The following is a 14,578-nucleotide window of genomic DNA, read 5'->3' on the forward strand; positions in this document are numbered from 1 at the left end:
AGCTCAGCAAGTGAGGAACCAGAGGAAAACGACTGTAGTTTTTATTTTTAAAGCGCTGCTTGTACTTGCTTAGAATAATTGGACCATATTTAAATCCTTTGTGTTCATTTGAGCGCTCAGTCGTAACCTTCCAATCACCACCGAAGTGATTTTATTTAATTTTTTAAAATGAACATAGCTTGATCTCAGCCAGTTGATCATGTATTTAATCAACACATCATATCACCCTAATTTCTCATACTCATATGCTCACATTACTCAGCGTGAGCACATGTTCAAGTGGATCAGAAATTATGAATCTCTAATAAATATTGAGTGGCAGTCCAGCAGGGGAAGCATACACCCTGCGGAAATACTTCGAATGATTGTCATTGATATTACATTCTTATATGTATAGAAGCCATTAGGAGCGATAAACGCGTGCTTCTGACCGCACACTCACACAGCTAATGAAAACATCAACCTTAGAAATAAACAACGTAACACTGAGATTATGCTGCTGAATACAGCGAACTCCAGTTGAAACGCATACACGAGAATGCGTGTTTCATTTAAACTTGTTCTCATGGCCTTAACTATCGGCGTGTCCTCAGAGCGATTACATGCTCTAGACTACGTGTTGCTCCAGCTGTATGAACACAGATGCGTAAATGCTGCTGCAAATATGCTTTTTTCAATTAGCAGACCAGGTAATATACACAGCGATATGGATTAAAACAGCATTCACTTATCTTAGATGTGGATTTCAGATGTTCTGAAACACACTGCAACAGTTTGATTTGCGAGCAGCGATGCTTAATTTGCTCCTGAGCAAGCTGAAAGCTGCAGAATAATACTGAATAGAGTTTATATAGGAATGCCGCGATAGGTGTCGTATTCCTATAGGTAGATGTGATCAGTTGATGCAAGCTTGACTCACGTGATCTGCCAGAACTAACGCTAACGCTTAATTTATGTAGCCTACACAATAATAATCGTTTACATTGTAATCATTTAATTTTTAATATTTGGCATGTTTGTGTGCTGCTGCTGTGTGTGTAATAAGCAGAGTGTACGCACGTTGTGCACCCGCCAATACTAACGCGCTCTTTAAAAAAAAAAAAAAACACTGCACCATTGACACCAGGTTTTAGTTGGTCAATGGCGCGGTCTATTTCAGTTGCCTCAAAATAGCAACGCGCCAACAATGTGCTTGAACACACCTCGTTTTCAGACCAGCACTCCCAAAATGAAAACTGCTTCAGGCTGAAACTAGCAAAAAACACTTGCGTCGCGCCTGGCGCTGCATTGCACCAGGTGTATGATAGAGCCCTTGGTGTTGGGAGTAACACAAAGTTATGTAATCAGATTATTTTTTCAAGTAACTAGTAGGGATGCTCCGATCCGACTTTTTTGCCCCCGATACCTAGGGTTCGGTATTGTCCGATACCGATTCCGATCCTATACCAGTGAAGTTTTTTTCCCTCATTTAAATAAATGTAGAATTTATATATCTCTGTGTGTGGAACTGATAATGATTCTTTCACAATCTACTAGATACAGACTACTTCATTATAAAGAAAAATTAAATTAACAAATATGAAAAAATATAGGCCTATGTATATTTATAATCTATGACAAAAATGTATCATAAACTAAGTTAGTGGATAATTCGGCAGCAAAAGTTATTCTAGAAAAATCAGTGCACAATAATTTTAGAAATCCAAACATTTAGTGAAAAAGCAATATTTTGTGGGGAACAGATAAAAGTGTTGCACTAAATATGGTAAAATGTTACACATTGCTATTTGTATTATTATAAAATCCATTCATTAAAAACATTCATGAATGTATTTATATATAAGTATATACTATAAAATTAAAATACATTTATTTTAAATGTATAGCATATTTTTTAATAAGGCAACAACATATGATAGATACGATAGGACAAAACAATACAGTGCAGCACAAACTGTTTTTATATAGTCAACCCTCTATGGACACCTTGGCAATTGAATTGCCATTGTCTAGTATATTTTTTTGTTTACTCGCCAGACTGAAATACTAATATATATATATATATATATATATATATATATATATATAAAAGCAACTAAAAAAAAAGGATGTTTTAAATGTGCTGCGGCCCATGCTGCATTAGGCCATATTGAATTTAAGTGAGTGTGTGTGTGTACTTGTTTGCAGAGGAAGTCCGCTTTGTGGCAGATGAGACCGATAGTTCCACCTGAGCGCAGTCAATAAAGAATACACTATGATATTTGTTGAGCTTTTAACAGGCTTTTAAACCCTTGTTGTCTGCTGTTAAATGATTTCTGAAGATCCGCCGATATGGGAAAAAACATTCTTTGAAGTTTCCTTCAGCCTTTCTGAGTCGCAAATTTGAAATATTTTGTAAAATGTCATAATTCATTTTTGCTCAAAGCACTGCTGCAGATTAATTGCGTCACCAATTTTTAAGATCTACTTCCAAAGACGGTTGTAAACAGGCTAAAAACAGCGCACATGGCCTTTTACTGTTTCCGGCTGTTTTCTGTGACATCACATCTTTTCAGCCCCTTTATTGCAGGAGCCGTTCAGTGACATCAGTAGACTTTGATCTGATTGGTCAAAAGCTAAAGTCATCCTGGAATTGTGACTTGCTTATCGCAAAATTAGCACCATAATTACAGTAAACGCCTGTCTTGAATGCGTGGATGTGACCTTTCACTCCTATATGATAAAAATATTTCGTGAAATATCTAATCTGTCGTATTTTACAGCCTTTGACATTGGAAATGTATGTTATCTTTTATGTTATATTAGCTTGAGTCCTTTTGTTAGAAAAAATGCAATATGGTCGGTTACAGCCAGTTTGATTTCAACCCTTAATAAAATATAATAATATAAATAAATAAATACATATATTTTAAAAGATATTTTTTAATTATTATTATTAATTCTCAATTTTAGGTCATTTAGATTTAGTAATTTGATTGACGATAAAACGCAGCAGGTTTTTCAACCCAATAACATGATAAAACGTCACTACTTTATACAAGTTAAAAAATTCACATGCTGTGATTTGTACGAAAACATACGATTTTTAGAAGAAGAAAAAAATTGTTTCGTTAATAAGCATTCTACACTGCACAACGAATCTTTTATTTACATCGTATCTACACTTTGTTATAATGAGAGGATTCCCGAGCTTGCAGAACTCAGCAAACTCTACATTTTGAGTGGTGAGTGGATTCTAACTTAAACACTTCTGGGCGTTGCGTTCAAGAAATGAACAGATATGTCTGTGATTGGCTATTGTTCAATGCTGCAAATATGTTTCTGCAATATCAGGTGGGGCCCCCTGATTCCCCGGGGCCCTAAGCGGCCGCTCACCGCACTTATTGGTGAAGTCCACCCCTGGCTCAGTGGGGGTAAGCAGATTGCACAAAAACGTATAAGATTGTATGAATTTATACGAATTAGCGACCAGTTTCCCAAAACGTAAAATAGTTACGAATTGCCATGAGATAGTGTTGGTTTTTTTTTCAACTTGAATAAGAACAACAAAAATTCAGTCGATGTGAATCATTTTAGTAGAGTCATTTAAAGAATTGGTTCAAAAGAACTATTAGTGTCATTGGCACAATGTTGTTATGCATTAAACGTTCTATCAAAATGGTCAAATATCGGCCTATAAATCATCTTTAATTAGTTTTCCTGTGACCGTTTTTGCCTTGAGTGCACTTTAAGTCTCTCTGAATTAATCAAATGACAATGTTAATATACAGTTTTATATTTCCAAGGAGCTCTTTCGATACTAAAAACTGCCTGGAAAATATTGACATCGAATTTCCCTGCAGCTCCCTCCAGCTAGTTATCCAACAGTTGTTCTTTCCTCTGTGGCTTTAAATGCAGTGGCAACACCGTAAACAATCATTGACTCTCGAGAAACCACAACTACACAGTGCACGACTGCAATCCACGGTTATAAAATAGCATTGAACACCACACCCAAAGGAAGCATATGCTTAGACACCAAAATAAATAAATACACTCACTCACACTCTTTCAAAGAACACAGAAACGACTGAAGAATGGAAAATCAATGCAATGCATAATGCTTTATGCCAAAAAGAGGTGTTCACCCTATTCCTGAATCATAATATTTGGAAATAAATGTCTAATGTGGGAGGAAATCCACTCTGACTTAATCAAATTGTTTATACAAAGTAGAAACATATGCAATCTAATTTTCAAAATGGCTTACATGAGGTTTAGAATAGCTTTTTAGGACTTAATTCATTAGCTTATGTTAAAATGTTTATTTTTATTTTAATATTATTCTTTTTTTTATGTAGTATTTGTGTTGTTAAATCCTTACAAACTTAAATCGGGGAACTTGTTTTCATATAGAGCGTGTGGACGCCAGTAAGCTAAGGTCAAACACATGCTTCATCTCCTTTAAAACAACTCGAGGAAGTGCGCCTATGTCAGCTCACATTATTTATTATTTGCTTTATCAATGACCATCATAAATTTTATGGTCTGAGAGACAATATGCGGCCTGCTGTAAAGCTGTGAGAAAACAGGCCCTTACAATATGTGCGAGGGAATGCTGGCTTTCCATATGCTTACATACGATTCATATGGAGAAAATAGCACTGTTTCTGAATTCCATTCTGGATAATGTTTGATGAAATACTGTCAAATGTTTGCTTTTTGCCTTTAATTCATCATATAGGCTAGGCCTAAATCATACTGCTAACACTTCATATTTTCATTAAAACACTTTTGTTTTTATATACAGTGGGTACGGAAAGTATTCAGACCCCCTTAAATTTTTCACTCTTTGTTATATTGCAGACGTTTGCTAAAATCATTTAAGTTAATTTTTTTTCCTCATTAATGTACACACAGCACCCCATATTGACAGAAAAACACAGCATTGTTGACATTTTTGCAGATTTATTAAAAAAGAAAAACTGAAATATCAGATGGTCCTAAGTATTCAGACCCTTTGCTCAGTATTTAGTAGAAGCACCCTTTTGATCTAATACAGTCATGAGTCTTTTTGGGAAAGATGCAACAAGTTTTTCACACCTCGCTTTGAGGATCCTCTGTCATTCCTCCTTGCAGATCCTCTCCAGTTCTGTCAGGTTGGATGGTAAACGTTGGTGGACAGCCATTTTTAGGTCTCTCCAGAGATGCTCATTTGGGTTTAAGTCAGGGCTCTGGCTGGGCCATTCACGAACAGTCACAGAGTTGTTGTGAAGCCACTCCTTCGTTATTTTAGCTGTGTGCTTAGGGTCATTGTCTTGTTGGAAGGTAAACCTTCGGCCCAGTCTGAGGTCCTGAGCACTCTGGAGAAGGTTTTCGTCCAGGATATCCCTGTGCTTGGCCGCATTCATCTTTCCCTCGATTGCAACCAGTTGTCCTGTCCCTGCAGCTGAAAAACACCCCCACAGCATGATGCTGCCACCACCATGCTTCACTGTTGGGACTGTATTGGACAGGTGATGAGCAGTGCCTGGTTTTCTCCACACATACTGCTTAGAATTAAGGCCAAAAAGTTCTATCTTGGTCTCATCAGACCAGATAATCTTATTTCTCACCATCTTGGAGTCCTTCAGGTGTTTTTTCATGTGTCTTGCACTGAGGAGAGGCTTCCGTCGGGCCACTCTGCCATAAAGCCCCGACTGGTGGAGGGCTGCAGTGATGGTTGACTTTCTACAACTTTCTCCCATCTCCCGCCTGCATCTCTGGCGCTCAGCCACAGTGATCTTTGGGTTCTTCTTTACCTCTCTCACCAAGGCTCTTCTCCCCCGATAGCTCAGTTTGGCCGGACGGCCAGCTCTAGGAAGGGTTCTGGGCATCCCAAACGTCTTCCATTTATGGATTATGGAGGCCACTGTGCTCTTAGGAACCTTAAGTGCAGCAGCATTTTTTTTGTAACCTTGGCCAGATCTGTGCTTTGCCACAATTCTGTCTCTGAGCTCTTCAGGCAGTTCCTTTTGACCTCATGATTCTCATTTGCTCTGCCATGCACTGTGAGCTGTAAGGTCTTATATAGCCAGGTGTGTGGCTTTCCTAATCAAGTCCAGTCAGTATAATCAAACACAGCTGGACTCAAATGAAGGTGTAGAACCATCTCAAGGATGATCAGAAGAAATGGACAGCACCTGAGTTAAATATATGAGTGTCACAGCAAAGGGTCTGAATACTTAGGACCATGTGATATTTAAGTTTTTCTTTTTTAATAAATCTGCAAAAATGTCAACAATTCTGTGTTTTTCTGTCAATATGGGGTGCTGTGTGTACATTAATGAGGAAAAAAAATTTATTTGATTTTAGCAAATGGCTGCAATATAACAAAGAGTGAAAAATTTAAGGGGGTCTGAATACTTTCCGTACCCACTGTATGTATATATATAAAGTTATGCCATTTTACAAACATATATAATGTTTGAAAAATGGTACAGCTTTTTAAATATCTGAAAGTACACTCTTAATATCAGTCAGTCAAGCAGTCAAGCATTATAATATGATAATCAAGTATTATTTAATAATAGAAGTTTATTAATTAGAATTAAAACTTGGTAACCATGAACTTAGGACTGGTGCTGGTGCTTTTTTTTGGTCATTCAGTGTTCCTGTAAAAAAAAACGAAAAATAATACTGATGAGATATTGTTGTTATTATTATACGAATTCTACTAATAAGAACAATATAAAAACGCACTAAGGATTAATGAGCTACTGGATTCATGAATATTAATCAGGTCGTGTGCGTTTGCTCGAACTGATTCGCTGAAATCAAAACAGGGACGATACTAGGTGAGCACCAGCAAATGAAATTGTTGTTTGCGCATTAGTTCCGCCTACTACAGGAAAACCCGGCAGTTCTTAAAAGCTGAAGAATTCCAAAGGAACTCTGTTATTTTTACAGGAAAATACTACAAAGTATATCGTTTACATGTAGCGCATCAATTCTGCATGTTATGTAAGACTCTCGCTCGCTCAATGTGCGCACATTGTAAGCGCTTCGTGTTAAAAAGTGCAAAGCACAAAGGGAAGAGAAATTGATGCGTAGTGTATTATATCTGTGCAACAGTTATTGAGCCTTTCTTTTAACAGTTTTAAATTTCAGTTACTGTCCACGGTAAAAACTATTTATAGTCTTTTCTACGCCCGTGTTTTGTTCTCACAGACATCCGGTAGCAAGTAACAAAACATTAAACTCCGGCAAGAAGATAAAGTCCTTTTTGCAAAATCATAGACATGTATTTACAAATCAAGTATAATGGGAACACAGAATGATCTTGGAGAGAGCTTTACCGAGCTGACTGCTGTAACCGAACGCGACCAGGGTTTAAACTTTAAAGGCTGAACGAGTGACTGACAGCCACAGCGGAGAAAACTGTCTGAACTGTAATGTAAGGACTTAAATATTCATATGTAGCTCACATTAAGCTATCGTATGGCTTCAGAAGTAACACAGAATAATTCGCACAATGGGAAAAAAAAAAAAATTTGGATCGGCTCTCTCTGACCAATACCCGATCCGAGAAAAATGGCACTATCGGAGCTGATACCTGATATGAATATCGGATCGGCACATCCCTAGTAACTAGTAGTAATGCATTGCTTTTAAATTTACATTGAAATATGAGATACTTTTTTCAAATAAGTAATGTAAGTTACTTTGTTTTCCCATTTATTCACTGACCCCTCTCCTGTCCTGTGTCGATAAATTGGGAGTGAGGTGCAGAGGCAGAGACACTTCCTTAATTTCACTTTTGGTGTGAAAGGGCCTTTACAGTTGCCAAAAATATAACCTTTGGGTTTTTTGTTATTAAAAAAACAAATAAACAAGCCCAGGCTATATGAGAAAATGTAACGCAAAAGTAATGTAATGCTTTACTTTCCATAAAGAGTATCTAAGTAAAACAATTGATTACTTTTTTATGGAGTAATGCAATATTGTAATGTATTACTTTTAAAAGTAGCTTTCCACAAAACTACTGACATTAGTGGTATTTAAATGAATTGCCTAGTTTTAGCTGTAGTGATGTAGAGACATTGACCTTTATCATCCAAAAATTTTTTTTTTTCTTCATCCACCTCCATCTAAAACACAGAGGAAATCACCTGTATTTTGTACTATTCTTTTCCCTTTAATAAAGCTTTGTGATACAGCATGCTTCATAACACGAAGTCAATAGTCTGGCACCGGGCCTTGTTTGTCAAAATGGTTCCCTGGACGTGTATAAAACGAACACCGCAGTTGGCGTGTGATATTAGAAAGCCTGCTGAGGTAATTGAGTTCGATGGCGCAATAACCACCTTTCAATGATGGGGGGCGGAAATTAATGCATGAGAAATGTGGAGGCAGGCGAGCAGAGAGAGCACGGGGGTCAGGGTCAAGTCTCTTTATGCAAATGGACGACCTGCAAAGTCAGATAGTGATGAAGTCAAATGAGGAAGAGGAAAGAAGGCCTGGAGGACGCTGTTTAAATATGGAGGTTTTGTGTGCTTGGCAGTCCCTCCTGCAGCGTCAGGGAAGCCCTGAAAGAGGAGATAACGCACAGGCGGCTGCTGGCTCTACTACAGGAGAAGAGCAACTCAATTAGACCACTGCCAGATTACCATAAAATAACTCTGCACCCCGCGCTAAAGGTCTTTGATATTTAGCGAAAACGTCACACATGCCTCTGTCTCAGGCTATGGCTTTATTGCCAAGATTATTTGAAGGAGCTCTAAATAGTTTTGCATGTTTTTAAAAGTGATTGAGTCATTGAGACCTAAATCGGTGTTGCATTTTGGAGTGCAGGAAGTACGGTCTGTGATTCACTGTTTTCCCAATTCAAAGCATCCCACTGCTGTCAATTACGGAGAGATCTTCCAGCAAATCAACTGTTGTTACCTGCAGACGTAGAAGTGAGGATGGTGCTGTGACCTTATTGGTCTATATTCAGCCTTTGGCATTTGAAAGAAGTGTGTGAGAGCTGACCAGGGTGCTCAAGTTCATCTAGGCATTGTTAGAAAAGTCTGGGAGAAACCTGCTTCAGGACCATCTGTCAAAGAGCAGTGTGTAATGAAGCCGGGCTGTCAAACTCTGCGGCTTTGAACCGCTGCTCTCGCTGACCTGCCACCACTATCTCAAACTGAGATGGTGCCAAGCTGACCTCTCAGTCATCAGTTTGCCGGCTGCTATAAACTCAACACGCTTGTTGATGGTCATTTAGCCACATTGTTACTTGGAAACCATGCGTCTAGACTGAGAGACGGTCTAATTTCCATAGAGAATTAGGTCCTTTATGGAGAGGCTTTTTCTATAATGAGATGATGTTTGCTGGATGGTAGGCCTAGTGGTAAATGACAGTGATCCATCAGGGTTAAGGGCCTGTCAATTTCCCTTCAGCGTTTTTTGTCATGCAGGTTCAGAAAATGTTTTATTCAAAGAGTGCAATTTTAACGGGTTCTTGTTACTGGCGAAACTATGCTATCGGCGGCCTGTTTTATAACAAGGTTATTTTAGAGTTTTTGTGTTATTTAAAAGAGGCATAAACAACCTTAAGCGTCCATGCAGAGATTATTTTAGCTTATTTTATTGTATTTTATTTTGTCAAAACTTTTTTTTTTTTTTTGCTTTTTGTAAGTTGCTTTAGATAAAAAGGGTAAGGGTTGGACATAAAATTACTTTTTCTAGAGCCATTTCTCTCCTGTCTTCCCTCAGGATACGGTTTGCCGGACGAGGTGGTGATCGAGAAGCGTAACAAGGGCGATGCATTTGTGGAGTCAACAGGAGCAAACGTCAAACTCTCGAATCTAAAGTTCATACAGCGCGATGCCATTGAAGGCATCTTGTGTGAGTTTCAAAGAAAATTGTCCTGCCTCTTTTCCCCCTTTCCAGCTGTTTGTCGAAGAGTCTTGAGGGACTGCTGCTGTTCAATGGACAGCAGTATATTAAACAGAGACCTGACATGCACTTTTTGCTCAGACATTCATTTGGCCTCTACAGCAACACAGTAACAGGAGAGTCATCTTATGTTTTTCTTGTCATTTCATTGGTGAGCCCTGCTGGTATGCCTAGCCTAGGGAGCCTTTAAATCTGTATCCCTGTGTGTGGCGGCTACACTAAAAGTTTGCTTCCTGTGGGATTTCTGATCTGGTCAGAATAACAGGCTTGTTTATTGTCTACTGGATGTCCTGCTTGCTTCCAAAACAATATGTTCCCTATTGTATTATGACCAGACAATATAGATAAGAGAAAAAAAAAGACACTATTTTCCAGATTTTTTTTTCTTTTTTTAAATCACCGTTTAATCACCATTTTGACCAGTCATTGTAACTAAATTATTTCCTTATTTGAAAGAGATTTTATATTTTTATTCAGCAAGGATGCATTAAAGGGTTAGTTCACCCAAAAATGAAAATTAGCCTGTGTTTTACTCGCCCTCAAAGCATCCTAGGTGTATGTGACTTTCTTCCTTCAGACGAATCCAATCGGAGTTATATTAAAAATTGTCCTGGCCCCTCCAAGCCTTTCAATGTTTCTAAGCAGGTTTTGGTTGTCTACAGTTCAGAAGACGTGAAATAAAGTGTGTGCATCCGTAATAAAATGTCCCTCACACGGCTCCGGGGGGTGAATAAAGACCTTCTGTAGCGAATCCATGCATTTATGTATGATAAATATCCATATTTCAAACGTAATAAACACTTTTTTTTCTCACTTCCGCTGACTGTGGTATGCGGAAGTCGTGCAGGTGGATGACATAGGAAGTAGGCGTCGGGCGCGCGCCTCTGAGAAATGCAGGAGCAAAGGAAACAAAATGTCCTTACTTTAGCAAAGGAAAACCAGTCTCCTCTTGGTTTATATCGAAATCCTCCGACATTTTTCTTTACAAATCCTTGTTTTGTGATTCTAATTCGTGAACAGTGTTTTGTTTTGTCTCCGCGTTCGTCACTAATCACGCAACGCGTGTGACAGTCAGCAGAAGTGAGAAAAAAGTGTTTATTACGTTTGAAATATGGATATTTATCTTACAAAAATGCATGGATTCGCTAGAGGAGGCCTTTAATCACACCCCGGAGCCGTGTGAGGGACGTTTTATTATGGATGCACGCACTTTATTTCACGTCTTCTGAACTGTTGACAACCAACACCCGCTTACCCCCATTGAAAGGCTTGGAGGGGCCAGGACAATTTTTTATATAACACCGATTGGATTCGTCTGAAAGAAGAAAGTCACATACACCTAGGATGCTTTGAGGGTGAGTAAAACACAGGCTAATTTTCATTTTTGGGTGAGCTAACCCTTTAAATTGTTTATAAGGGGCAGTAGAGACTTTTACATTGTTACAAAATTATTTATGATTGCTTTTATTTTTATCTTTATTCAGGAAAAAAATGCATCCTGGTTTTCACAAAAATAAGCCGCACAACTATTTACAACATTGATAATATCAAGAAAGGTTCCCTGACTAAATCGGCATATAGGATGATTTCTGAAGGATCATGCGACTCGAGTAATGGCTGCTGATAATTCAGCTTTGCCATCGCAGAAGCTTATCACAAAACATTAAAATAGAAAAAAGTACATTTTTTCCGCAATATTTAGCTATATTCTTGATCAAATAAATGCAGCTTTGGTGAGCATAATAAACTTAAACATAAAAAACATTCAAAAAAGTACTGACACCAAACTTTTAAACAATAGGGTGTATTCACCATTATAGCAATTATTAGTAAAATAACAGCAATAGATACCCTCATAGATTTATAATAAAACATTTTTAAACATAATAAAAACAATGCTAGAAAGGGGTGCTTTTTATAATTTTTAAAGGTATACAATTATATAGATGTATGATATAATTGCATAATCAAAATTTTCAGTTGTTCAAAACAAACAGTTTAAAGTGGTTCACAAATATGAATAAAACATTAAATAAAAGATGCTATCTGCCTTAACATTTTCATACTCTGATACCAGTATGACACATCTAACTGTTGGTCTTTTGGAAACTCGGTAGTCAAAGAAAAATCATTGTGATGTGGCCAATATTATTTAATTTTATATTGCTTATATTCAATATAACCTAGCACTATTCTATATCTTTATATGTGACTGGAAACTTTTCCTCCTTGCATGTCCTGTCACCGTCCTCCAATGTCTTTTCGATTTGTCACCCTTTATCTTTCATCAGGTGTTCGCCAGGGGATGCTGGAAATGGAAAATTGTGTGATGCAGTGTGAGACCACAGGTGTGATTGTGCGATCGGCGGCCCAGCTCTGCATGAACATGTGCGACCTGTACGGCTCCAAGGTAAGCTGCACTAGCACAGGATCCCTCAAGTAAATTATAAAATGACTTCTTCACTTATGGAATGAATATTATCAGTTGAACATATTGCTCTACCATCTATTCTTTACAGTAGTTATTACAGCATAAAATAGAATGTGAAAGGTCTTGCCAGCAGCGTTCTTAGACTGATTTACCACCAGCCATTTTACTAAAGAGCCTCTTCTTCATTGACCAATACCATTATCGTTCTGATGGTCGCTGTGTGCTCTGTGCTTCAGGGTGCCGGTGTGGAGATCTACCCTGGGAGTGTATGCAGTCTGGTGGGCAACGGCATCCATCACTGCAAGGAGGGGATCCTGATTAAGGTGAGGAAGATGGATGAGCTTCGGCTCTTCTAAACCCCTATAGATTAGCCCGTCTGGCTCCTGGTTATTGCTAATCGTTGCCCAGGCAACAGCAAGTATCTTACCTGACCCAACAGAGCCGCACTTTAGAGCTGTCTTAGGATCGTATTAATGATCTAGTGGATTAATGCATTTAGAAGACCTCCAGGGATGTTGGCCCCTTTAGTGTGTTAGTGGAGTGGGACTTCACTGGCCACCGTGGGGTGTCTTTGATGGTAATAGCTTTAAGCCGTGCCACCAGAGGTCAGTACGCTCACACAGTTCAGAGGAAATCTTAGAAAATCCAGTGAGCACCCTGGAGTTGTAGACATGAATCTTTGTGGAAAATGTTGCCAGTTGGCTTCATTTGAGAAAGTGTGTCTTGAGAAAGCCATTGCATAATACTTCATCTCAAGTCAGTGTTAGTGTTTCATCCGAGAGCAAATTAGATTCACACACAGGTAGCAGCCACCCAAAAGGATTTTTCCGTAATTAACTCCAGCGGAATAATTGGATTTGATCTACCTTCCTCAAGCTTTGTGTGTTTGTGTACATGCTGCGCCTTCCCGACCTCAGTGTTTTATTCTTCCCCACTTTGCTTAGACCAGAAAGAGATGTGAGAGTGTGCATGCACATGTTCATTTGTGTAGGCATGCTGCGTGTTTACCACCCCCTGCTTCCCCTTTGGCAGGATTTTGCAGACGAGTTGGACGCCATGCCTAAAATCACCATGGTGAATAACATGATCCACAACAATCAGGGCTACGGCGTTATCTTGGTCAAGCCAGGTGACGCTGCTGTGGAGGATCTGCCCGCAAAACCCAATGCCACAGGTGCCCTTTTCTTCTTCTGTCTGCTTCTGCTGCCTCGGTTCCCCAGCAGCAGAGCATATTCTCAAATTAACACCAGCTAGTTCATTAAGGGTAATGAACTTTTATCTTGAAGTACCTAGTAGGGATGGGTACTGAAACCCGGTATTTAATCGGTCCCGGGGCTAAATTATGATATGTATCGATAAGCTCTGACGTTAACGGTTCTGCTATCGGTACTGGAGAAATTAATAAAACACACATATATTTATTATTGCTATATATACATTATCTTGCAAATTCTATCTCACCAGAGTCACCAGCTATTCGCAATTCAGAAGCGAGATCGCGCCCACGCCAAGGAGCTTCAGCACGCGCAACATGAAAGCCCTGTTTAATTATGATAGAAGAGAGAACTAAACATTCAAACGTCTGCTTACACTTTAGGCCTGTGGCTGTTTTATTAAGCTAATTTTATTTTTTTATTTCGATTTTGGCTTCAAAGGATTATACAAAAGAAGACATGAAGTTATTAAAAACTAGCTGCGTTTCATATTGCGCAACTTCTTTCCCTTCACAGCGGTGCACATTCGTTCCTCCCTAAAACCCAAACTTAACGTCAGAATCAGCCCAATTGGTGATTGTTGTAAGATGCCATCTTTACTGTTGCTAAATTGCGGGACATGTTTGATAATAAAATGTTGAAAGCACAATCCGCACAAGAGACGCTGTTCCTCAGGCTGAAATGTATGCACGCGGCGTGCTCCAAAACGGACAAACAAATTACACTTTGAGCTTCGGGTGCATGTCCAATCGATCAAATACACACAAAAATATGTAAAAATGGCCGGCTTGGAGAGTATTTACTTAAACACAGTTTATGTCTTAAGTGGAGGAGAACAGTTGGGAGAAAATCCGATGTGTGTCAATATATTGTCTTAAAGTGACAGACTGGCGCTTGGGTCATCAAAATGCAAATCTGCTCTTAATCTGAATAACGTTATAGCTTTAATAAGCATTAATCTATCAATACATACAACGAAAACTATGCAGTGTTCATTTACATTTGATTACTTTTAGATTTCTTTTGTAGGCTA

The 14,578-nt window shown here is 38.6% G+C and overlaps 1 protein-coding gene across 1 annotated transcript in view; it reads left to right on the forward strand.

The window, feature by feature from the left end:
• Window positions 1-14,578, forward strand: part of shcbp1 (SHC SH2-domain binding protein 1) — a 43,941-nt gene that overhangs the window by 24,032 nt on the left and 5,331 nt on the right. Inside the window, exons 10-13 of the mRNA XM_016252408.1 lie at window positions 9,718-9,849; window positions 12,192-12,310; window positions 12,568-12,654; window positions 13,364-13,505. Coding sequence (XP_016107894.1) covers window positions 9,718-9,849; window positions 12,192-12,310; window positions 12,568-12,654; window positions 13,364-13,505 — 480 coding nt within the window. The remainder of the gene's footprint in view (window positions 1-9,717; window positions 9,850-12,191; window positions 12,311-12,567; window positions 12,655-13,363; window positions 13,506-14,578) is intronic.

Source organism: Sinocyclocheilus grahami, unplaced genomic scaffold, assembly GCF_001515645.1.
Source record: "Sinocyclocheilus grahami isolate Dianchi unplaced genomic scaffold, SAMN03320097.WGS_v1.1 scaffold1105.1, whole genome shotgun sequence".
NCBI lineage: Eukaryota > Metazoa > Chordata > Actinopteri > Cypriniformes > Cyprinidae > Sinocyclocheilus > Sinocyclocheilus grahami.